Raw genomic sequence first — 22,979 nt, forward strand, 5'->3', positions numbered from 1 at the left:
CAAAAAGGCAGCAACAGGAGGCAAGTCCTTACAAACAAATAAAACGTAGAAACATCTCAATCAATCTCGTACAAAAATGACAACATCATAATATGTACAATATATAAAAAAACAAACAGTGTTCCTGGAGAAGCAAACTCAGAAACGTTTGCAGTGATCACAGACTATTGTTTTTAATGAGTTATTGAAGGAGGGTAACGGAATGAGGGTGTGGAGTTTTAGCTTCTTTTGCAACTCGTTCCAGTCGCTTGGAGCAGCAAACTGGAACGAGAAACGGCCGAAGGCGGTGCAGACTCATGGAATGACTATGTTGATGAAGCGCAAATTGCGGTTACTGTTGAAGATGATGAGTAGAGAGCAGAGATATGTGGAGGTACCAATGACAGTTTTATAGATAAACTGTTAAAAAGTGGATTAATCTGCATGTATATAGAACAATCACGGCCACACATTGTTCTTTCCTGTCAATGGCACATATGATGTAATTTAATACTTTAAGTGTGGCAGAGATACACCCATGGCCGGCTCTAAAGCCAGACTGCATGGAGGTGAGAATACTGTGGTGGTCGGTGAGCTGTTTGTTGACCAGTTTCTTAAAAACTTTGGACAGGCAAGACAAGATGGAAATAGGTCTGTAACAGTTTAGGTCTAATATATCATCCGCCCCTTGAATAGAGGGGTGACAGCAGCCGATTTCAGATTATGCCATTTAGATAAGGTCCAAGTATTGGTACATCCTATTCCTTCCGGTTGCCACTAAAACACATAATTGCTTCTCCCTCATATCAGGTCCATGATGATTTGTTCACTGATAAAGCTGGAAGACCATCCCCAGCCAGACGTGGAAAGGTATGACTATACAATTGCACCACACAACAAGACATTACTAGTTCTTCAAGCTTGCCAATGTCTAAAATGTTCCTTAACGTCTAAGGATAAGCACGTTTGCAAATGTTTTTGATGCTATCCTAAATTGTCTTCATTTTTAATGAAGCTGCCAGGGCATCTCATAGAGGGGCTATCACTGCAGTCACCTATTAAAGGTATGAGGAGACAAACATCCTTTTCTCCAGTCTCCTGTAGGCCAACAACAGAAAACCAAGGCTTCAATTAGCACAAGATCTCCAATATTGGACAATAGAAGTTTGGAAAAACGTTGCCTGGTCTAATGAGTCTCGATTTCTGCTGTGACATTACGATGGTAGGGTCAGAATTTGTCAGAAGGATTCTGACCCTGAAATCGAGACTAAACAGATCAGGAAACATTTTTCCATCCATCCATTATCTTTCGCTCATCTGGGGGCCGGGTCGCAGGGACAACAAGCTCAGCAGGGTCAGCAAGTTATTCCAGACGTCAGTCTCCCCAGCAAACTTGTTCCAGCCCTTGATGGGGGCGAATGGCCAGACGACATATAATCTCTTGGTTCTGGGTCTACCTTGGGTCTCTTACCAGTTGGACGTATCCTGAACTCCCTCGCTTGTGGCAGTCGTCCATCATCTTATTAGAATCAAGACGAAATAAAAGGTAAATACATATATGTTAATGTTATATTCAAACTGGTTTTGTGTTTGCTGTGTTGACATCGTTTTCCCACCACTTATTACATTAGTTTAGCTGTCTGAAACTTCTTCGTCCTTTTCGCATATGTGATGAAAATTATGCAAAAAGCAATAGTCAATGTAGAGAGATGGGCTTATGATTGGGGGTTAAAAATGTCAGAAGAAAAATCTCGCTATATGCTGATTACCAAAAAGAAAATAGGTAATGGACAAGGGATAACACAAGGCAGTAGGCCCATGGATATCGTCAGCGTATTTAAATATATTGGTTTATTGTTTGATGAAAAATATACATGGAAAAATCATTGAGACCAACTGTACAAAGGTGTTAAATTGAATGAGGTGTGCGGTCGGATTTGAATAGAGAGCTGACAAAGAAGCATTATTATATTTATACAGGTCTGTGATGAGAATAGAGGGAAATGAGGTTGCAGATAAACTTGCCAAAAGCGCATTAAACAAAAATGATATTAACATTTTAGAAATTTGTTTTGGGAGCTCAGAAACAAAATCAGTAATATAGCACAGAATAATGACATTTTGGCAAGAAATTTGGAATAATGACACTGAGGGTAGAAATTATAACAGAATTCAGACGTCAGTCAGAGTGAGAAGTGATATGTAAATATGTAATGTAAATGTGGAAAAGAAGATGTGTACTTTTTGTAGATTAAGGTCAAGACATACAGAACTCAATGTAAATGTAAAGAAACTGTTGAACATGTGCTTATTGTGGAGCATCAAAAGACTGTTAGAGATAGGCGACAAACAAGTTCAGGTTAAAATGGCTTTAGGCGAGTTTAATATCCAGAGTAGAACTTTTTTATGAAGTCAGAATTCCTTTTTGTTTTTACTATTATTATTTTTAAAAACTGTCATAAAGTCATGGAGTTACACACTCCGGTACAGTCGGTTGCGTCATGCACCTTAAAGGTTGGTTTGTAGTCCGCCATTAAATTAAAGAAGAAGAAGCTGGATAAATCTCGGATTTTGTGCAGAGTGAGTGAGTGTAGTGGAAGTTTCCGCGCAGACACTGAACGCAGCAGCATTATCCACCCGGCAAGCAGATTCATCAGAAAGCAGTCCGTCATCTTATTAGATTCAAGACGAATTTAAAGGTAAACATATACATGTCAATGCAACAATTAGACAGGTTCAGTGTTTACTTTCATGGCATCGTTTTGCCACCACGTATTATCCGTTTAGCTGTCTGAAACTCCACCGTGCTCCCTCACTAGATCATTTGTTAGAAGCTAACATTACCGGCGAGCTCGTATCTGCTGCTTATTTCAATACTTTCTACTGCACCTGAAGTTATGCATGCCATGTTTGAATTGTGAACATTAACCCGCACTTAAGAGTGACTGCACATCACCACAGATGAATGAATTACACTGAGGATTCGTGCTCCGGGGTAGCTAGCTGTGAGTGCTAATTCACCCATTTCCGCATTCATGATCTTCCGCCCTGTTCACGTTGAGGCTCGTTCCGTTTGATCTCAATGCTGCTGTTACTTCTCTTATTAAAGGGTTGGCTCGTGCTAGTGTGTTGGGTATATTCGAGGACTATAAATGCTTTTGCATTGATTTTTAATGGTCATAACAACCGTTTTCCTGTAAGAAGATTCGTTTAGTTCCAAAGTCCTTTCACTAATCTGGCAAAAGTGGAATTGCCTTGAGGGGTAATAAAATATAACTAAGGGGGTAATAAAAATCAAAGATTTTTTTTTTCTTCTTCTCTCTTGTTGAAAACTCAGCTTACCAAGCAAAACATAATTTCAATTAAATTATTTTTAAAATCATTCACTTTATCAAGGTTAATTGCTCTCATCCTACACAGAGTATTTGATGCTTTTAAGAAAAATAAGCAGATTTGTCGAGTTGATATATTTGTCTCTTGATGTTGTTTTCCCTTTTTTTAGCAACAATGGATGTCGCTCATGAAGTGAAACTGCTGGTGCAGGAGATCCAGCGACTCGGCAGTAAAGGTGAGTCCGTGCTCTGATTCTGCGTTTCATCTTGAAGGACTCTGGCATAGCTGAACAGTTTTGAAGCGGTTCATGCCGTGAATTCGAATGAACCATAAACATGCAATCATGTGATGTTTGATCAGCGTAGTTCCAGCTCACTGCTCCTAATGCTGGAAACACAAACAGACCGGAGGACCAGCTCACCAGCCCTCAGTCTTCACTTGTTGTATTTAGTCTAAAAATAACTCTTCAATAATGTTTTCATGAGCTATCTTTTGGTGCTAATGCTGCGTTCTCTGTTTTTTTTTAAGTTTTAGATTAAATATTTAAGCGTGCAGCTGGTTCCAGCATCTCAAATGTCAAGATGTGCTGCTTTTCTGTTGTTTTTAATCGTAAATAAAATCTTTGGGTTCTGGACAGTTGGTCGTACAAAACTATACATTTGAAGAGATCCTCATGGGCTATTGGAGATTGTTCTGAGCCTTTTCAGCAGTTTTTGTGACATTTTGTTAATATATAATAATCAGCATATTATATATCAATAAGAAAAAGCCCTCAAACTAGGGGTTAAATCAAAATAAGATACAAGAATAACACTTATTCAATCTCTTAAACCAATTTAAAAAGAAGCCGTACACTTCATGCATTTGCTTTCACCTGTTAATGAATCAAATAGGTGACTTAAGTCCAATTTATCTGGTGTGACTGAGCGGCTTACCTGCGAAAACATTCTAGAATAATACACGAACGCTCAGGTCGTTACTACCTTTTTAGATTACGATCCGTCCCATTTGGAATTAACTTTATCAGTCTGTCTCTCATTTCAGATGCTGATGGTCAAACCAGAGTGAAGTTCGGGGTGTTGTTCAATGACGACCGGTGTGCCAACATCTTCGAGGCGTTGGTGGGCACCCTGCGGGCAGCCAAGAGGAAAAAGGTGGTCAGTTTCGAGGGCGAGTTGCTCCTGCAGGGCGTCCATGATAACGTCGATATCGTCCTGCTCGAGGAGTGAGGCCAAAGTTGGTATCGGACGGTCTTCTAGCAACTTACCGAATCCTCTCAAATGCCGAGCTTCTGCCGTCTCTCGGCTTGTCACTGAGCTTCTGTTTTCAGTTTTCTTGCTTCATGTGCAGGGCTCAGTATTTTGAATTTAAACATATTGGATCAAACGGTACGGACCCAGCTGGCATGTCTGCATTTGATTTTACTTTGCCAAACTATCACAAAAAGTAATTTGAGAATATTTTCGGTTTTCGGGGACTGAAAAACAGCCACATTCATGGTTTCAGATGACAAGGAAAATACGCGTTTCTCTCCTTCTCAGGCGCTGCTGTTATCAACCACGGGTCTGACATGTGATTTTGGTCCACTTTTAAGACTATAAACGCACAAATCAGGAATGTAATAATCCGTGTAACACATTCATTTTAGTTATTTTTTTGGAGAATTTACAGTTTAAGGTGGCTTTCACAACCAAATGCCTCTCTTGATGGTGTCAGGGTGAAGGACACAGAGCAAGATACTTTGACAGACTTCTTCACTTTTTTTAATTAGAGCACTCTGATCTTCACAAATTGTTTGTACAAATACTTAATTAATACTTTTTTTTTTTTTTAAAAGCTGCACTTTAATTGTTCCCTTTAACAGCCTCAAGTGGCAACGGGAGTTAAGACATCATTACCTGCAAATCATATAATGTGTTTTTTCACATTTAGTTCAGTGTATTATGTCTGTCAGCTTTAAGACAACGAGATGTATGTTTCCACCAACAGTGTCACCAAAACATTTATTGTTTACATGAGCCATCTCTACTACCTCTTGTGGACTTTGTAAAAAGACCTTATGAGACCAGTGCTTTTGGAAATACACGAACAATTCCTTCATAGAAGCTACAAAGACAAGTGCATTTCAAGAAAACTTTTCCACCTTTTTGTACTCGATGCGATCTACTAGAGTCGTTTTTATTCCATCATTTTACGGTCAAAGGTGAATTTTCTCTGCTACAAAAAACTCTAAAACTTGCCTTTTGTGAGAAACAGTTGATGAGCAAATGGCGAATGTATTTCTTGTGTAATTTGTATTAGTGTATAATAATTACAGGGTGATTGGTGCCGGATGCAAAAGATGAATTTGTGATGTTTCTCAGGACTGAATTGAAAGAACCAAAATATGTTTAGTTAATGTCCTGTAGCTGAAATTAGGTGTCTTACTTGTGACACAAGATGTGCATTTATAGTTTTATTAGTTTGTTTTTTTTAATTTAATTTTACCATTCTCTGTTCTGTACTGTAGGTCAAATGATACTTGCAGATCAGGCGTGATCACTTTGCTTCGTTTCGACAAGCTTTCCAAGCTTTGTATGGAGGCCTAAAGTGATCAAATTTAAATAAATATACCACATGAATAGATATAGATACAGACCAAATGTTATAAAACATGAATTTGTGAAATAATCCAATAGATATATATTTTTTTAACTCAGATCGTTATAATGAAATTCTGGCAATTGTAATTTATATATTTTTTTTAACTTCAAAATTAAATTGTTTCCAAGTAACCATTGTATTTCACCATGCCACTGTTAATCAGTGAGGATTATGCAGCTACGTGATTGGCTGTTTCTGTGGTCTGAATGAGTGAACAGCCAATCACATACCTGGCTCTGCCCCATCGTCTTGGATAACCACCTGAAGGACCAACAATCTCCAAATATGTTTGCCTGAATGTAACATGTCATACATATCACAACAACTCTGCCCTGTGAGACCAACGCCTCATCTGCAAGTTTTATCAGAACCAATTCACACTCACTGCTGTTGTGTCAACCTAGCACATTATTTTATGCTCAGGTGTTTGCTGTTTTGTTTCAGCTTGACTTGAATTATGTCTCTTTTTTTTTTTTTTTCTTCCTGAACCCAATGGGAGATTGTGCTCTAAACAGCGCTGGTGGATCAAAAATGTGTTTAAATCATGAAAACTGAATGAGCTTAATCTTAAAATGATTATGAATGAAGCTGAAATATAGCCTTAAATACAAAATGTAATCATCAGAATACAAAACGATATATATAGGCTAAGTAGAAGTCTGAAAAGTTATGGAAATATTGGAGAAAAAGCAAGAGTTGGGAAGAAACAAGCTGCTTGCATCACTGTCATTTTTAATTATCCTGCTGTGTGTTGCTCTGGATCGTAAATGCAGATTACAGCACAAGTTAGCACTTACCAAGTGGAGAAAGTTATGATCAGAGCAGGGCCAATACCTCAAGCCATTTCTGTGAACTTGTGGGCTGCCTGCATGATGTGTTCACGTGCGTCATTACTGTCTTTTTGTATCGGCAATAACGCATTCCTGAATGAATAAAGGTTTCTGTTACTGCGGAATAAACGCAGAGGAATAAAATCTTTACACTTGAAGCCTTGAACCTGCTTTGTGGTGTGTTTTGTGAGAAGACTCTTAGTCTAAAACTTGATACACTGTATTTTTATTTTAATGTGCCACTGACACTGGGGCACGCTACATTGTTTGTGCATTTTTGGTTGAAAACTTCTGCTATGAATGGGAGTGTACTTTTGGTCATCAACGTACTGTTGCTAGTACTCGGCTGCTGTGGAATCACACTTCATGTAAGTGATTTATTTACTTGTTTTTTAAGGGCTACTATGGTGTGTTTTGGTGCAAGAAGATCATGCATGGGTGGATTATGAGACAATGGACCCCTGGGCGCACACACACCTTACCACATATCTTACATAAGAGGAAGACACACACACACACACACTTTATTACCGTTTTGCCTCTTTTTGTGGTCGTTTTGTGTCTCTTTGTAGTTGCTTGGTGTCTCTCTTGTCATTTTGTGTGTCTTTGTGGTTATGTGTCAATTTGTAGCTTTTTTTTGTCGTTATTTTTTTTCTGTGGTTGTTTTGCCCCTTTTTGTAGTCGTTTTATGTCTCTTTGTGGTCGTTTTGTGTCTCTTTGTTGTCGTTTTGTGTTTTCTTGAGGTTGTTTTGGCCCTTTTCATAGTCATCAGTCTTGTAAGATTCATGAATGGTGTTTTCTTTTGTCTTGTCATACTTTCCATTCACTCTGGTGTTCAAACATTTGGTTACATTGAAATGCCATTGATTGTTACACAGGTACTTTGATGTACATACTCCATGTTTTAAGTACTGTTCTGCTGTAAAGCTCCTGTTACCTTGCAAGGTTTTTTTTGAGATAAGATGATGCCTCCCCACAGTTATGTGATGCATGCTACTTCTTCTCATCAACCTCTAGTCTCAAGGCTGAGTCTGCTGCTGCATTCAAGTACAGTGAGAATATCTTACTCATATATTATGGTAGGTCATTTGCATTGTTATAAGTGATGGAAAAGAGATGAAAAAGTACTGTGGTTAAATACAATTTTGGGGTACTTGTACTTGAGTATTTCCATGTAATACCACCTTACACATGTTCTCCACTGCATTAAAGGTTTGTTGCACCTTTTACTCCACTATATTGATCTGACAGCTGGAGTGATTGTTGCTAATTAATATTTCACATACAATATCTGAGATGACCTTTATAGAATATTAAGCACTGTTGAAGACGTACAAGGGTGCATATAAAGCAGCTTTAATTATCTCCACTTCACAATAGTAAACTGGTACTTACTTAACCATCCAATAATACAATGTTTCATAATAAAAGCGTACAGGGGCAATATTTCTACATAATGCCATTTTTTCAGCATGAAGCAGTCATTCTCAGCACTCAGGCTACCTCCAGCAATACTCATACAATATGTATGAAACGTAAATCACGCAAGTACAAATGTAAATGATAATCAAAGATGTAAACATAGACATACAATAGTGCAGGAGTTACAATATAGGAATATAATATAGTATATCTATGGAATTTAGGTTATAGGTTGTGCAGTAATGTTGTAATGAGAACCAGTTAGGGACTGGTAACAACAGGATGTAGATGTAGGTAATGCAGCAAATATATATACACATTTATATAATATATATATATATTTGTGATGTTTAACAGCTTGTTAGGTAGTAAAACATGTTTACTGTGATGTGTGCAGCTTTAAACAGGAAAAGGAAGGACATACCCTCGTGTCAATAAGAGATTATCTCGTCTTATTTACTTCCTTCCACCACTGGTTGTCATGTATACAAACAAAATAAAATGATTAATGGTTTGAGTTGTTAAGAATTAAGTTGTATTTTGAAACTATAAATTCAGAGCTTTCTAACAGGCCGTGAATGCATCATAAACCGTTGACGGCCAGCGAGGGGGGCGGGGTCCCGTGACGTCAGGGGTGGAAGAAAACAGCAGAGCAGGAATCAAAACAAGAGACGGACACGCCTTCGCTCTTTAAGGTTATAGCAGCTTATATTTTGTAACTGCTGCAGTCATAGCTGCATCAAACCCTGCCTGTCATCCACGAGGACACCAAAAACAACAACAACAGCACAAAGACAAAGCACTGCAACAACAACAACAACAACAAAAAAGCACCACTGCAGAAATGGAGTCCACAGAAATGTCAGACGTTGACAGCAGCCGTTGATAGAGGTCGAAAATAACACTGACATCCGAATCCTGCACAATGCCCAACCAGAAGAACAACAACAAGGGAAAGAAAAGCAAACGCACTAACAGTAGCGGAGATGAGCAGGAAAATGGAGCCTGTGCGGCCGCAACAGGAGGCGCGGCCGCGGCGGCGGCGGCTGCTGCTACTGCACCCAGGCACGAGCGCTCAAGTGGTAAGAGAGGAAACGGACACAGATGTAGAAGTTTAGTGATGCTGCCTTCCTGCCAAGTGGGGAAGCTCTGCCCTGTCTGTGCGACTCTGACATGCATGCACTGCGACGTTGCAAATGGCTCCACTCCTTTTCCAATCCGGAGAGAACACTGTGCCAAACTTCGGTTGAAAAATGTCTTAGTTTAATGGTGACTTGATTGTCTGCACGTATAGGCTATAATGGTCGATCACGACGTTAGGCCTTGTGTGCATTGAGTGGATCTGGTTTGTATGTGAACCAGCAAGTAGTTAGTATTCTCCTCTGCTGCATTGGCATCTCGGTTTGTGTGACTGAGTTACACTGATTGTTTGTTTTTGTCGCAAAACAACAAGAGCAGGGAAATAAGTTGAAATGTGACTGAAACAGGTGTTGCTTGATAGCAGAATTGGAGAGCAGTAGTTGTGTTTTTGTAGTCGTTAGTCTTGTTTTTACGAGTTTGAATAGCACCCGAAATGCAAGACATCTTAAAGTGTCAGATGTCAGATATCAGAATGGAATTTGGCGCCTCGAGCTCTCCCGGGAAATAAACAATTGCCACCTATGAAATGAGTACTCCTTGGTGATAAATATAGACTCGGTGAGTCTTAATGACACAATGCAGCGCTTCTTTGAATGACACTACTTCCACGTTAGTAAAAGCTGTTACAGTTGGTGTTAATCAGCAGGCCTCCGCTCTCTCTTCCTGAAGTGCACCTTGTCCACACAGTTTTCGGTCGTGGCCTTCCTCGAGGGTAATACTGACAACTCACCGCTTGTCTGCGCACTCAGTTCAACTTCCCAGAGACACTTAAAACAGCTTTAAAGACAAACTGACCGTGCGCTGCTTGTCTCCTCCAACTTTTCATTCAGATTTGGTTTAAAACAGACCTCAGGACATAAGCTGGTTCTTGCACTTTAGATATTAGTGGTCTTCAGAGTCACTTTATGCTGTTATTATTACACTTTCAATGTAGAATTGTTGCTGTAGAAAAACGTAAATGCACCACAGTTGTATGTATATTTGTTTTTCAGAGGAGTTAATTAGTTGTATAATTCTGAATTGTCTTTGGGTGTGGACTGGACAAAATAAGCAATTTTAATATCACACCTTGCATTTTTGTACTATTTTCTTATTCACTTAAGAACAAATGAATTGATTAACCAAGAACATAATGATCAGATAAGTCTGTATCTGCAGCCCAAAATATATAATTAGGGCAGTAAAGTAAGTAAAGTTTTGAAAACATCTTTAACCGCTCACAGGCTTGGATGGCCGAGTTGAAATTCATAAATCGATGGCGATGAGGCAGCAAGGACACTGACATCTAAAATTGAACGCGTTCACCTCATGTGGTGTTGTTGATATGCAACTCGTGATGGAGAGACTGCTTGAATGGTTCCGTTGTCTCGGACGAAACAAAAACACGCTTGAAAAACATTTAATGCTTCTTTGATGTAAGAATTTCTTTGTCTTATTTTATTGGACATTGATTATCTTTGGGTTTTGGATATTTGAAGAAGTCACCAGAGACATAAAAAAAAATCTATTTTCTGATGTTTACTAGACTAGAACAAATCCAGATTTTGTGGGAAATTGTGATGAGAACACAACTAACTAATCCCCTTCCTGTCTTTACTCATCCAGAGGGCCAGTGTGCGACCCCTCTCGGCTGCAGCTTTGCCCGTCCCATCGACCTGGAGAAGGACGACTACCAGCGGGTGGTCTGCAACAACGAGATCTGCCCTTACGGCAACTGGATGCACCTGCAGTGTTTCTACGAGTGGGAGAGCTCCATCCTCGTCCAGTTCAACTGCATCGGCCGCGCGCGGTCCTGGAACGAGAAGCAGTGCAGGCAGAACATGTGGACCAAGAAGGGCTACGACCTGGCGTTCAGGTTCTGCTCTTGCCGCTGCGGCCAGGGCCACCTGAAGAAAGACACCGACTGGTATCAGGTGAAACGTATGCCCGACGAGCGCAAGAAGAAGCCAACTGAGAGGAGCAGGAACGGGTCCAGTGGAGGGGCCGCAGGGCCCGGGGACGGGCTTTTTGATGAGCCCAAGAGAAGCAAGCCGCCAGGAGCAGCAGGTATAGGAGGAGGTAAACTACTCCACAGAGCTTCTAGTCAGGACTTACCTCGGAGACAATCAATGGACCGTCAGAACTCTTCAGAGAGAGGAGCAGTAGGAGGGCTCCCGACAGGGGGACCCTTTTCTCTGGGGCCTCCTCAGAAGTCACCATGTGACTCCCCGGGACAGTCTCCCCCAACTGGTTTCCCTTTCTCCCCCACTGCTGTCCTAGGAGCAGCAGCTGGAGGGGCAGGATTGCGAGGTTCCCGTCAGCTGGGAGAATTCTTCAAATCAGCCATCCACATGGACCCGCAGAGGAAACACCTGCTGGTCGCGGGAGCTCTCGGCCGGGGAGGCGGCTGCTCGATGGGAGCCTCCGGCGGCGGAGCCCACCTCGACTCCGGGTCTGTAATTCCCCTGCCGCTGTCCTTCGCCCTCCCGCTCCACCACCGGCTCTCCTCCGGCAGTGTGGGTGACGGCACGCACTCTCACCCAGTGCAGTTCCTGAGGAGGCTGGACCTCTCGGAGCTCCTCACCCACATCCCTCGACATAAACTCAACACCTACCACGTCCGCATGGAGGACGACGCCCAGGCAGGCCAGGGAGAAGAGCTGCGCAGGTACGCCGATAAAACATGTTTCCCTTCTGCCTTAAAATGTGAGTTAACCGAGCTTATGTTGAGTGGTTAGTTCAACGTTTGAAAATATGTAACTGGCTGAGTTAGGTTCACTGGATATGAAAAAACAAGTTTGACCAATTTAAGATATTAAGCCAACATTATTAAGCCATATTAAGCCATATTGAGCCAACAAGTGTTTCGTCAAACTGAAATAGTTACAATCAGACGTTACATTACATTTCTCAGTTTCTAAGTCAGTTATGATGGACAAGATCTACTGTTATGGCTGCTTCTGGACTTACTGCACTTACTGCAACTTTCAAAAGCTAAAAGAATGAGAAAGTGTAAGTGGGGAAACGTCTGAAATTGATACTGACCTTCATCACAGTTCAAATTGTTTTCATTATTATGAAAAGAAACAACCGTGACTAAACTCAACATGTAATAAAGACACACAGCAGGTTCCCCTCATATATCTTTTCTTCAAACTACACAACAATGGACTCTCTGGAGAGTTTTTAACACTCACAGCAGTGCATGCTGGGAGGTCTGCTAAAATGCTGATCACAATTTTCCACAACACAAGGTGTCATATTTAAAGGGCCTGTTTTGTCCAACCAACAGTCCAAAACGACTCATGATTATTTGTTTAAATCTAATTAACCTGAAAAGTAAAAGACGAAAGATGATGTTTTACACTGTAGAATAAGACACGGTTTGTAACGTTGCGTTTGTTAAGTGGTCTAACTGTAGCTTATAGTTTGTGTGTTATTATAAAACCAGTTTTGCTCAGTCAAATTAATTGTTAAATATCTGATAAACATACCTCGTAACATGCATTTTAATATTAGTGATTCAGTATATTACCTTATTGCAGGAAATGAATCTCAATCGTTGTTCAGATATTGTTTTAATACCATACCATGACACCGAGTAAAGTAGATAAAACAGCCAGAGTGCATTGCAAATTATAAATGATTAAATGCAGCTGTCTGATCTACTTATTAAAGAGATCTGTGAAGACACCATGATAATTGCTTCTTTAATTATTACCGCTTGAAACACAAATATTCATTAAAGAATACTTCATTTTATTCTGCTGTCTGTTGGGCTGTTACAGAATCTTAATCGCCTCTTATCGCGTTAGACGTGCCCACGTTATTACTCTAACCGTTACAATATCACTAGTTTCAGCCTGAAACGTTGGCACGCAAAACAAAACCTCTCACGGGATTGATTCTTTGTTTATAAAGACAACTCTGATAAAACCAGAAGGAATGTCACGGGAACCTGCCAGAGGCCCCATCCAGTGTGGAGGTCCTAATGTTTCTGTCCATGTTGTCCTGTAGGTTTATCCTCTCGGCCCTCAGTGCGAGCCAGAGAAACGTGGTCAACTGTGCGCTGTGCCACAGAGCGCTGCCTGTGTTTGAACAGTTTCCTTTGGTGGACGGGACTCTGTTTCTCAGCCCTTCACGCCACGACGAGATTGAGTATGACGTCCCCTGCCACCTTCAAGGTAAGGGCTGGTTTATGGCGTGAGATACAAATACTTCCAGCTACGGATCATGAAAAATAGCTTTTTTTCATATTTGCTCAAACTGTCACTGTATCCTGACGTTCATGGTGCCCAGAGGATGAATCCTACCGACTCTAGTGATCCTCTGACTTTTCCTCTTGCGCAACCATGAGGTTGACGTTAGTGTTTTTTTAGTTAAATTTCTCAAATGCTATTTGTATGGATTGCCTGAAAATTAGGTGCAGACATTTTTGGTTCCCAGAAGATGAAACTTTGATGATCCTTTAACCTTTTATCCAGCACCACCAACATTTAAATGTGTCCTATACGTTTCCATCAGCCTCATCTCTACCTTGTGTTCAGAACTAATCAGCAAATATAACATGCTAAACTAAGAAGATGAACACGGTAAATATTAGCGTGTTAGCATTGCCGTTGTGAGCATGTTAGGACGCTGACGTAAGCATGTATCCTGTATAATCTCACAGAAAACTAAAATTACCATCTGTGAATTATATAAAACATGTTAAAACTATTTACGCTATGTTCAGTTTCTATTGTAGGTACAGTGTTTAATCTGAAAACGAACAGAAACGCATTGATCAAGTGTTGTTATTAAGCTCTGGATTGGCTGAACATCAGCTTTCAGGATTGTTCTAATATGACAAAAACCAAACATTTAATGTCTACATGAATTGCAACCATTATTATGTTATGTTTGCTCAATTATAAATTCACATTCTATTTAAAATGTCAAGCTTTCTTTTCTACAAATAGAAACTACAACTGGTTAATCCATCAATAAGCTCAGTCCATGCTGTGAATATAGACACAGAAGGTTTTGTTGCTGGCACAGTCCGACATGAATGGGAATAAGCAGAGCGAAGCTCCTTTGATGTTTTGGCCCACAAGCGTTGATATGTATGGTGCTTGATATGCATCAGCATGAAAGGAATATTTATTCAGATTTTCATGCTTTTGTGTCAGGCAGAATATAAAAGTTGGCCAAAGAGAAATGAATCATGCTGCACAGTTAAACAGTGAGGTGTTTGTTTATTCAACGGTAGCCAACAGCTGAAGAGCTTGACTTTGTCCTGAGAAAATGTAAATGCACGTTTGTTTGTTTTATTAGCGAGCAAGTTTGCAGGGACGGATTTTTACAACACATCTTCATCAAAAACGTCATGACTCTCTATGTGAGTGGCTCTGAATGCATTCATGTTCATAATGGGATTTGAATGGTAAGCTGCATTGTATTTGCTCCATGTAGCTTCAGTTTGACGAGGTTTCAAAGCTCTTGTTGGGTAGCATAGATTTAAAAATAACACGCTAAATAAAAGGACTTGCAACTATATTCCAAGAATGGCTTGTTTGGCATCCACACAGAATTTGTACAGAGCTGGGAATGTTTCATTTTGGTACTTGCCAGGCTGATCTTTTAGGATGTGATCACTCCGGTAGCTTAGTCTCTGGTCTGTATACAACATGATAGGACATAGAAACTGTTATTTATCCTGCATGCACTGCAGAAGCATGATAATGAGCCATGGGCGCAATCAGGAGTTTGTTATTTTTAATTTTCCTGGCTGACTATCTGAGTGTCTTGTTATTCTGTAAACGTAATACTTAACTATGCTTCTTTATTTCTAACAGGCAGGTTAATGCACCTCTACGCCATCTGTGTGGACTGTCTAGAAGGCGTCCACAAGATTGTCTGCATCAAGTGCAAGTCACGCTGGGACGGGAGCTGGCACCAACTGGGCACAATGTACACCTACGATATACTGGCTGCTTCCCCGTGTTGCCAGGTAGAAACTGATTTTTCAGACTACTATCACACGTGTCCTCGAGGTAAATGGGCAGAGAAACAGTGGTACTCTCCAATGCTGCCGTCATCCGGTTGCTCACTGGAATTAAAGTTGTACTAATCTGTGTTTTTAGCTGCGACTCTGTTGCCGGTCAGTCGGTCCACAAACATTTCCTAACCCTTTGGCGGCCACAGCTTTTGCCCTAGGAGGCTGAAATTTGGCATGGAGATCGAGTGTTCTAACCTCCTATTGTGAATTTGAACCTGTATAACAACAATGGATTCAATTACTATGTGAAATGTGAGGCGTCATTCGTAGTGGCTGAACCATGAGAATTATCATCCAACTCAGTCCCCCTCAGATTTATGGAACATTTTAGTGTCTTTCGGCTCATTGTTTTTGGTCATCACCCCACAGCAGGCAGCCATTTTCAGCAAAAAGCTGTCCACTACCTGTCCAGCACCAAACAGCAGACAAACTCAGTTTACGACTGACTGGTGAACATAGTGGAGCATTGAGAGACCAACAAAAGAGCCAGAAGAGAGCAACTATTGGACCAGAAACAACTTCATAATGTTATTGTTGCTCTTTTGCTAAAAAGCCGTATGCCATATGAACTTAATGTTATGAATGCTAAAATAGTTGAGGAGGTGCTCAAATGTTACTATCCAGTACACGAGATACCAATTTAGCTTTGTGTTAAAGAATCGTAAAAGCTCTTGAAACATAGATCCAACTGAAACAGAAGAGAGTCGGATACAATTCTGTCTTGCTTTTAGTTTAGTTAGTTTTAGTAAGTGGAGCCTTGGGTTGAGATTTTTTCGACACACGTCCTGAGCTTCCTGGTCAAATCTTGTACAGCATTAATTCAACGTCCTCCCTGTGTGTCCTCAGGCTCGTCTCAACTGTAAGCACTGCGGGAAGCCGGTGGTGGACGTTCGAGTCGGGATGCAGTATTTCTCCGAGTACAGCAACGTCCAGCAGTGCCCTCACTGCGGCAACCTGGACTATCACTTTGTGAAACCTTTCTCCTCCTACAAAGTACTCGAGGCTTATTGACAAATGCTGTCCATGCAGGCTAGTTGAGCTGCTTTTGTTCTCAATTTTTTTTTTTAAACACAATCTAGGAAAGATTTTATTTTTGGGGCCTTAAGGTGATTTTATGTTTTTATGTTCACTCTCTTTTGTTGTTGTTTTATGTATAGGAAAAAGTATCACTCTAGTTTTAAAAAAAAAAAAGAAAAAAGAAAGAAAAAAAAAAAAAAAAAGTTCCAAGACAGTATATCTGCACAGTTACAGAAAGGTGTTGATAAGGTGAAGAACTGACACACCAGTCAAGCAAACACACTCATCTGTGAGAAATGAATGTATCAGTATGCCAAACTTTGCTTTTATTTAACTTTTTTCTTTTCTTTTTTTACCAAAAACATAAAGATGAATCTCAAATAAAGAAGAGAAAGATAAGCGTTTGTGTCGGTTTGATATCTTCATCCCATATTTTAAAAAACAATTTCACTTCCAAATGCTTCAACTTTTATTAGCGGATCATCATCATCCTCCTTTAGCTCGTCTGAATTGTCACAAGTAGGTGAACAAAAATCAATGGATTCCACTTATCCTGTGGTGTCAACCTGTTCATCGGTGTATGTTTGTGGGTAAAAAGCTAAAACATGTATTCATCACATTTTGGGTACAAAAGTCTGTTCTCAATGTCACATGTGAAGACTCAAGCCCCATCTAATAACAAACATCTGGTCCATTCAGGTTACATTTACAGACAGGACGAGTTAAAGGGCCAGTGTGTAGCATTTAGGGGGCTCTATTGGCAGAAATGAGAATATAATATTAAGTATGTTTCCTTTAGTGTATAATAACCTGAAATACAGAATCGTTACCTTAGAATGAACCGGCTGCCGTGTTTCTACAGTAGCCCAGAACGGACAAACCAAACACTGGCTCTAGACAGGGCTTCCGCAGGATTCGTGCTTTTGTGTCAGCCTCTGTCCTACACGCTCGGCACATGGGACGAGTTTCAGTTGGTTGCAATCTGCAACCTCACTGCTAGATGCCGCCAAATCCTACACGCTGCACCTTCAAAAAGGAAAAAGCTGAATGATTTGAGAAACCTACTGCTTCATCTTTTAGTGGAGAGGACCAACCCAGGAGTATGTTTTTAAGAATGAAACCTGCACTTATCAAATAAAGTTCAGTGTTTAGGTCACTATAGCCTGTAATGCAGTATTCAAACATGGGGCGCTATACATTAAAAACTTCACTCTGCTGTTGCACAACATGTTGGTACCATCGTAGCTCTGCCACCTGTGACACTTTCAGAGGGCCGATGGTTATTCCATTTCGCTGGATGCGTCATTATTACACACCAGGCTTTATTCAATTCTTAACACGATACACAACGAAATGAAGGAATTGGATTAGTTTTTATGAGAATGTTTTATTTCCATGTGTAGACCCCTCTGTTGTGTCTGTGTTGCTAACAGGAGGGACGGGTGTTTCGCTCTCAGTGGCTCTTGAAGTCGAGTCGTCAGACTGCGAAGCTGCGTCCTTATTCTTCTGCGACAGTTCCTTTGCTGAAGGTGGCCGGAGGATGCACATGGCTGCTTGACCGTCACGTACGGCTTTCGGCTTGGAAACGAATCCGACCATCACCTCCATTTGCTGCACTATCTGCTCCAGAGTTGTGTCCTGTGGAAAATAAAACAATGGGGTTTTTTGGGGAATAGATTTTTAACACAAACAAGTATTTTTAATCCCTTTGACTTGTTTTTTTAAGAATAGTGAAAAATAAACTTCTCAGTAATGTCTGGTGGACAAACTATTCACTGTGAACACATTTCCGTACTGTCATTTTTTGGCAGACATGTACGCAGATAACAGTTAAATCTGTGACTATTTCTGCCATGCAGATGTTTCATTTGGGAACGCACATCTCTAACGCACACAGCTGCGCTATTCTGAACCTGTCTCAGTTGCAGAGGACGGAGTAGACAACAGAAAGCGTTTCCCCTCACCAGGTCGACTGCCGATCCCCCGCGTCCTGATCGCAGAGTGAGTCTGACATGGTTCTTCTTCTCCAGCCAATTCTCCACTTGTTTCATCTTGGTGGACAGGTCGTGCGCTGCGATGCCGGATGAAAAGGTGAGCTCTTTCACCTGCACGGGGGCTGTGGAGAAGAGAACACGTGTGTTTCATCACGTTTGACTTTCGTACTGTGTGAACTACATCTTTTACTTCCTGTAGAGATCTGTTGAATACTGAGGGTACCTGCCGGGACACCACATACCTGCTTTTGCTTTCTGTTTCTCCCGCAGTTTCAGCTGCTCTTCGTGGATCTGTTTGCCGCTCATCAGCCGGTAGACGGGGGGATCTTTGCGTTCGTTGAGCAGCACCAATTTGAGACCCTGCTCGTCCAGGATTCGGATCACATCTGAACGGTGCATGGTGCCCAGGTTCTCGCCCGTCTCACTTATCACCTGTATCTCACGGTGTGGGATCTTACGGCCGACGGCGCCGATTGTGGCATGAGCTTTGGGATCGTGCTTGTTTTTCTTCTTCGGTGCGGGAGTCTGTTCTGTGTCGTCTGCAGCCGTGGAGAATGGAGACCATCTCCAGGAGGAAGCAACGAGGTCAGATCTTTCACCGGGTGGCGCGAATCTCGACGCTGGCGTCCAGTAGCCTCGGCTGCTACCGCACACAGCTCTCACTGTACGGCTCAGCATCCACCTCACACAACCTGCAGACATATCCTAGATACAAAAAAAAAAAAAAGAAAGAAAGAGAGGGAATTATGTGAAACAGCATACGTCATGAAAAGGCCATGACTGGGGGGAAAAGCATCTCTTTTACCACAAAGTTAGAGTTAAGCTTTTCCTGAAAATGACTGGCGGACATGACAGATTACAAGTACATATTTACATAGCTCATATTTTGCTAAATGCGTACTACGTGGGTTTTCAATTTATTAGGATTATGAAACAATGTGTTTGACACATATACTACCATTATTCGCTTGCTATCTCAGGGTTTTCTCTTGCCTCTGAAGGTATTTTAAGTAATGTCTTGTCGGTACATTTCACTTGAATTAAAAAATATAATTTCGTCATTTATTTCCTAAAGTACTCCACGGGTTAGTTAGCTCTGATATCACAAACATATCTAATGGGTGTTGAGTTCAATTTCGTCTCTGCATCATTAGCTGCACGTCGTTTGTATCAACAGCCAGTTCATACAGTTGTGACATCATTTCCTGTTGCACCCCGCCAGGCCCGCCCCCATTTACACATCGGCCAATTACAGTTTGCCCTTCTTAAATGTCACTGCACACGCCCCCCAAATAAGATGTGTATACAAACCCTCAGGGTCCGCTGTGATATTCGTGATATCCCACATTTACTTATTTTTACTTTAGGAAGTTTAACACTTATTTTCCCTTCTCTTTATATCGTTCACCTGGCATTCTGACAAGCGTGCGCGTGCAGGTAAAACACTCTGGCCGCAGTGACCACTGCAAACAAATTGTAAAAAGCTAACATTTAATTCAAAAGTTCATCAGCAAACGTTATGCCGAACTGGCCAGCAAGCCTTTTCAATTCATAAAAACGCCTTGCAGTAAATGCCTTGTGGTGCACTTGGTGTGGAATTAACATGTCAACATTAAACTACGGTTTAAAAACGGAGTCTGGAGTTGACCGAGAGAGCCGTTTACAGTCCTCTTGGCAGCGTTTAGCTTGGGCCTAAAAGTCGGTGTAATTGCCCCTTAAACAGTTGTAAAGTATTACCCTTTTCTCCAATTATCTCCTGTTGTTGTGCTGTTTACTCACTGTAGATCAATGTCGTGTATTCATATTGCAGGGTGACTGTTGCAGTCTTCTTCCGCCATGTGCTTCTTCGTGTCATTTGAGCGAGAACAGATGCAGCCAAACCCCGATGCTGCCCTCTTCTGCACAGAGCGGGACACGTCGTTACTCCGTTAAAAGGGTCAGTTCACCCAAAATACAAAAGGGCATACCATAAATTCTTATTTGAGCTTAGTCATCTTACCATCCAGGTGGTTCTAGTTGTATTTTGCCCAGGTTTTGAAATGTCTGTCTATCCATCCTGATGCAATGGAGGTGAAAAGAATGTAACTAATTGATTGATTAGTAGGCTACATGGAGCTACCACAGTAGGAAACACATGAGCGGTTTCAATTCGCCATCAATTTTACACAGTTGATTTCTTGCCTATAAAATTCTCAAAAATTAATTAAAAATAAAACTTGTTTTTTCCTTACAAACCCTTTCATTGTTATTTCATTTTTGTTGATCATTTGGCACAGTTTTTTCATGTTGAACATCTTGTTTCAGAGCCATGAAATCATTTGGATGTATTTGATTACTTAGGCTAATTACTTATTAATTGAATTACTTTTTGTGACCCAATTAGTACTTTAGTGTTTAGTTAATTCGTTCAATAACTTTAAGAACAATAAACAAAGAGTTCCTTTTTATGGATTGAAGATTTTTTTGAAAATCAATTTCAAAATGCAATTAAAACTGAAATATTCTCCATTGATTATACTTTGCCCTGGAATATTTACCATTTACTTTTCATAAAAAAAAACATTATAAAAGAGAAGGCCAAACATAACATTACATAACCCAAAGATGGCTGACACAAACCAACAAAGTCCTCCTCCTCCCCAGCTAGGACTTCTGTTTAATGTTATATGAGCAGACTCAATTCTTGAGGATGTTTTTAAAAGGACACGGTAAAGAGTTAATTGGTAGGCCTACTTATATATTTTTACTTCATGCTAACAATAACGATGTTCATACAAGCTACTGTGCGTCACAGCCACCATTCATTCCTTGAATTTGGTTACATTGTAACTGGACATTCATCCAAGCAAAATTATGTTTTGGTTATTTTGCAAAGGAGAGAGGCGCACGGACATTTCTTGGAACTGTGTATTTGCAAAACAAAATGCTTTCAGCGGGCAGCTATGCAAAGTCAGTTAGACAACATATTCATGAGTCCAAAAGGTTCAGTGTTTCTGTCTTCAGTGCTGCTCTTCAGTGCTACTCTTCAGTGCTTTGATGGTATTCAACCACAGAAAGGTAAGAAGTAAAATACTTTTGGCTGATAATCTGTATTGAAAAAGAACTTTGGAATTATACTTGTTATTCATCTTCTGTAGCCGGGAATCGATCGCACGTCCTGACAGAGAGTTAACGCCATCAAAACAACATGAGCTGGATGACCTGGGTTTTGTTCGTGGGGCTTCTGTGGATTTATTCTGTTTGTACGTAATCAAAATCTCCAAATGATAACGCCTAGTGGCCTCTACATATCATATTGCATTATTCTCACAAGGGACGATTATTATGGTTATAAGGTGACAACACCTTGTGTGAATATTTTTTTGTTTAACTTGTTGTCTCATTAGCTATAACAGGTGGAAACAAGAAGAACAAGATAAAAAACACCTGGGAGAAACTCAAAGGTTGTTTGGACCAGAACCCGACAGTACCTTATTTTGTGGTTCCTGATCACTTCAGTGCCTTCATCACTGCACATAAATATTGCAATCTGAGTGAGTTGAAACTATAATAAACATTTTAATTACAGTAGCTGTTGATTGATGTTTGGGGAACAAAACGAAGTCTGGGAGGAAAGGTGCACTTTTACAGCTGGTAGCTGTATTCATGTTTTTAAAACGATAAAATACAGTGACATATCTTAAGCATCTAATGTAGGGTCCATCTGCCGGGTGAAAACAACACATGTAGATCGATGACTTAGCTGTTGTTAAAGTACATACACATTAGACTGAGCCTTTTTGCTCTTACTTTGTCACTCTTACTACGTGACATAAAAAGACTGCATTCTGTACCTCTCTGCAGCTAACGCTTGCATACTATTTGTGGACAGAAACGTGACTAGACAAGGTTAGTACAACCAACTTATTACACTAAGAATATTGAATTAATTTTTGCATTTACATAAGCATTTCAACTAAATAAAGATCTAACTGTGTTTCTGTTTTTAATTAACAGGAAAGTTTGAGAAGAAATATCCTCAATTGGAAGGAGATAACGGTTCTTATGTCCTACGCTTCGAAAGATTGTACACCGCAAAGAAATGGCACCTGTATATCGTGGACGGGAGGGAGTGCAACACCACATTATCTGGCCTCACAGGTGATATTACATAACTGTTTTTACATTCTCCGATGTCAGTATCAAATGTTGTGAGCAACATTAAATGACATTCTATTCACCTTTACTGTATTTATTATTCAGTGCACAGGGCAGATGAGAAGAGAGGAAAGTTGGACATACGTCTGTTTGCTTGTGTGTGTGTGTGTGTGTGTGTGCGTGTGTGTGTGTGTGCTTGGCCCTTTAAAACTGTAAAACAATGGTTTTAATTTGCTGATTTGCTTTTGTCAATATAAATTTCTCTTATTATTCAGATTCACCGCCCATCATTAATGACACTCTCACAAGTAAACAACTTTGTTTTACAATTAAAACTGTAAAACAACGGTTCTAATTTGCTGATTTGCTTTTGTCAATATAAATTTCTCTTATTATTCAGATTCAACGCCCATCATTAATGACATTGTCACAGGTAAACAACTTTGTTTTACAATTCTGTCTGGA

The 22,979-nt window shown here is 40.4% G+C and overlaps 3 protein-coding genes and 1 long non-coding RNA gene across 8 annotated transcripts; 3 read left to right on the forward strand and 1 right to left on the reverse strand.

The window, feature by feature from the left end:
• The first annotated feature begins 779 nt into the window (after nt 1–779).
• Nucleotides 780–6,951, forward strand: abracl (ABRA C-terminal like). 2 transcript variants are annotated; one of them, XM_076084764.1, is made up of 4 exons: nt 780–849; nt 1,454–1,525; nt 3,482–3,547; nt 4,357–6,951. In XM_076084764.1, exons 3-4 carry the CDS (start codon nt 3,487–3,489, stop codon nt 4,539–4,541), a joined length of 246 nt encoding a protein of 81 aa, XP_075940879.1. In that variant the 5' UTR covers nt 780–849; nt 1,454–1,525; nt 3,482–3,486; the 3' UTR covers nt 4,542–6,951. The 2 variants fall into 2 exon arrangements, with proteins under 2 accessions (XP_075940879.1, XP_075940878.1); XM_076084763.1 differs by lacking the exons at nt 780–849; nt 1,454–1,525 and adding an exon at nt 2,555–2,678.
• Nucleotides 6,952–8,823: 1,872 nt separating this feature from the next.
• Nucleotides 8,824–16,782, forward strand: heca (hdc homolog, cell cycle regulator). 2 transcript variants are annotated; one of them, XM_076084760.1, is made up of 5 exons: nt 8,824–9,289; nt 10,953–11,994; nt 13,344–13,510; nt 15,164–15,361; nt 16,213–16,361. In XM_076084760.1, the coding sequence occupies exons 1-5, from the start codon at nt 9,133–9,135 to the stop codon at nt 16,227–16,229; spliced, it is 1,581 nt and encodes a 526-aa protein (XP_075940875.1). In that variant the 5' UTR covers nt 8,824–9,132; the 3' UTR covers nt 16,230–16,361. The 2 variants fall into 2 exon arrangements, with proteins under 2 accessions (XP_075940875.1, XP_075940874.1); XM_076084759.1 differs by having other exon boundaries at nt 8,826–9,289; nt 15,164–15,318; nt 16,213–16,782.
• mtif3 (mitochondrial translational initiation factor 3) lies at nt 16,687–20,239 on the reverse strand. 2 transcript variants are annotated; one of them, XM_076084761.1, is made up of 4 exons: nt 20,157–20,239; nt 18,620–19,082; nt 18,348–18,499; nt 16,687–18,021 (listed from the first exon to the last, which is right to left on the reverse strand). In XM_076084761.1, exons 2-4 carry the CDS (start codon nt 19,077–19,079, stop codon nt 17,758–17,760), a joined length of 876 nt encoding a protein of 291 aa, XP_075940876.1. In that variant the 5' UTR covers nt 19,080–19,082; nt 20,157–20,239; the 3' UTR covers nt 16,687–17,757. The 2 variants fall into 2 exon arrangements, with proteins under 2 accessions (XP_075940876.1, XP_075940877.1); XM_076084762.1 differs by having other exon boundaries at nt 20,115–20,226.
• LOC142942442 (uncharacterized) lies at nt 19,780–22,511 on the forward strand. Of its 2 annotated transcripts, XR_012951603.1 has the most exons (6): nt 19,780–20,313; nt 21,381–21,434; nt 21,515–21,619; nt 21,764–21,910; nt 22,221–22,265; nt 22,374–22,511. It is a non-coding gene; the product is annotated as an uncharacterized LOC142942442 (long non-coding RNA). The 2 variants fall into 2 exon arrangements; XR_012951602.1 differs by having other exon boundaries at nt 19,780–21,619.
• Nucleotides 22,512–22,979: the final 468 nt, after the last annotated feature.

The sequence above is a fragment of the Anarhichas minor genome, unplaced genomic scaffold (assembly GCF_050575085.1).
Source record: "Anarhichas minor isolate MPS153535 unplaced genomic scaffold, ASM5057508v1 ptg000136l, whole genome shotgun sequence".
Classification (NCBI taxonomy): domain Eukaryota; kingdom Metazoa; phylum Chordata; class Actinopteri; order Perciformes; family Anarhichadidae; genus Anarhichas; species Anarhichas minor.

Bases quoted from the DNA above. Each gene is read 5' to 3' on its own strand.
- abracl (XM_076084764.1), top strand. From the start codon at position 3,487: ATGGATGTCGCTCATGAAGTGAAACTGCTGGTGCAGGAGATCCAGCGA. The intron at 3,548-4,356 runs GTGAGTCCGTGC...CTCTCATTTCAG, and splicing joins CCAGCGACTCGGCAGTAAAG to ATGCTGATGGTCAAACCAGA.
- heca (XM_076084759.1), top strand. From the start codon at position 9,133: ATGCCCAACCAGAAGAACAACAACAAGGGAAAGAAAAGCAAACGCACT. The intron at 9,290-10,952 runs GTAAGAGAGGAA...TTACTCATCCAG, and splicing joins CAGGCACGAGCGCTCAAGTG to AGGGCCAGTGTGCGACCCCT. The intron at 11,995-13,343 runs GTACGCCGATAA...GTTGTCCTGTAG, and splicing joins CAGGGAGAAGAGCTGCGCAG to GTTTATCCTCTCGGCCCTCA.
- mtif3 (XM_076084761.1), bottom strand. From the start codon at position 19,079: ATGTCTGCAGGTTGTGTGAGGTGGATGCTGAGCCGTACAGTGAGAGCT. The intron at 18,500-18,619 runs GTATGTGGTGTC...TCTTCTCCACAG, and splicing joins GAAACAGAAAGCAAAAGCAG to CCCCCGTGCAGGTGAAAGAG. The intron at 18,022-18,347 runs GTGAGGGGAAAC...TATTTTCCACAG, and splicing joins GGGGATCGGCAGTCGACCTG to GACACAACTCTGGAGCAGAT.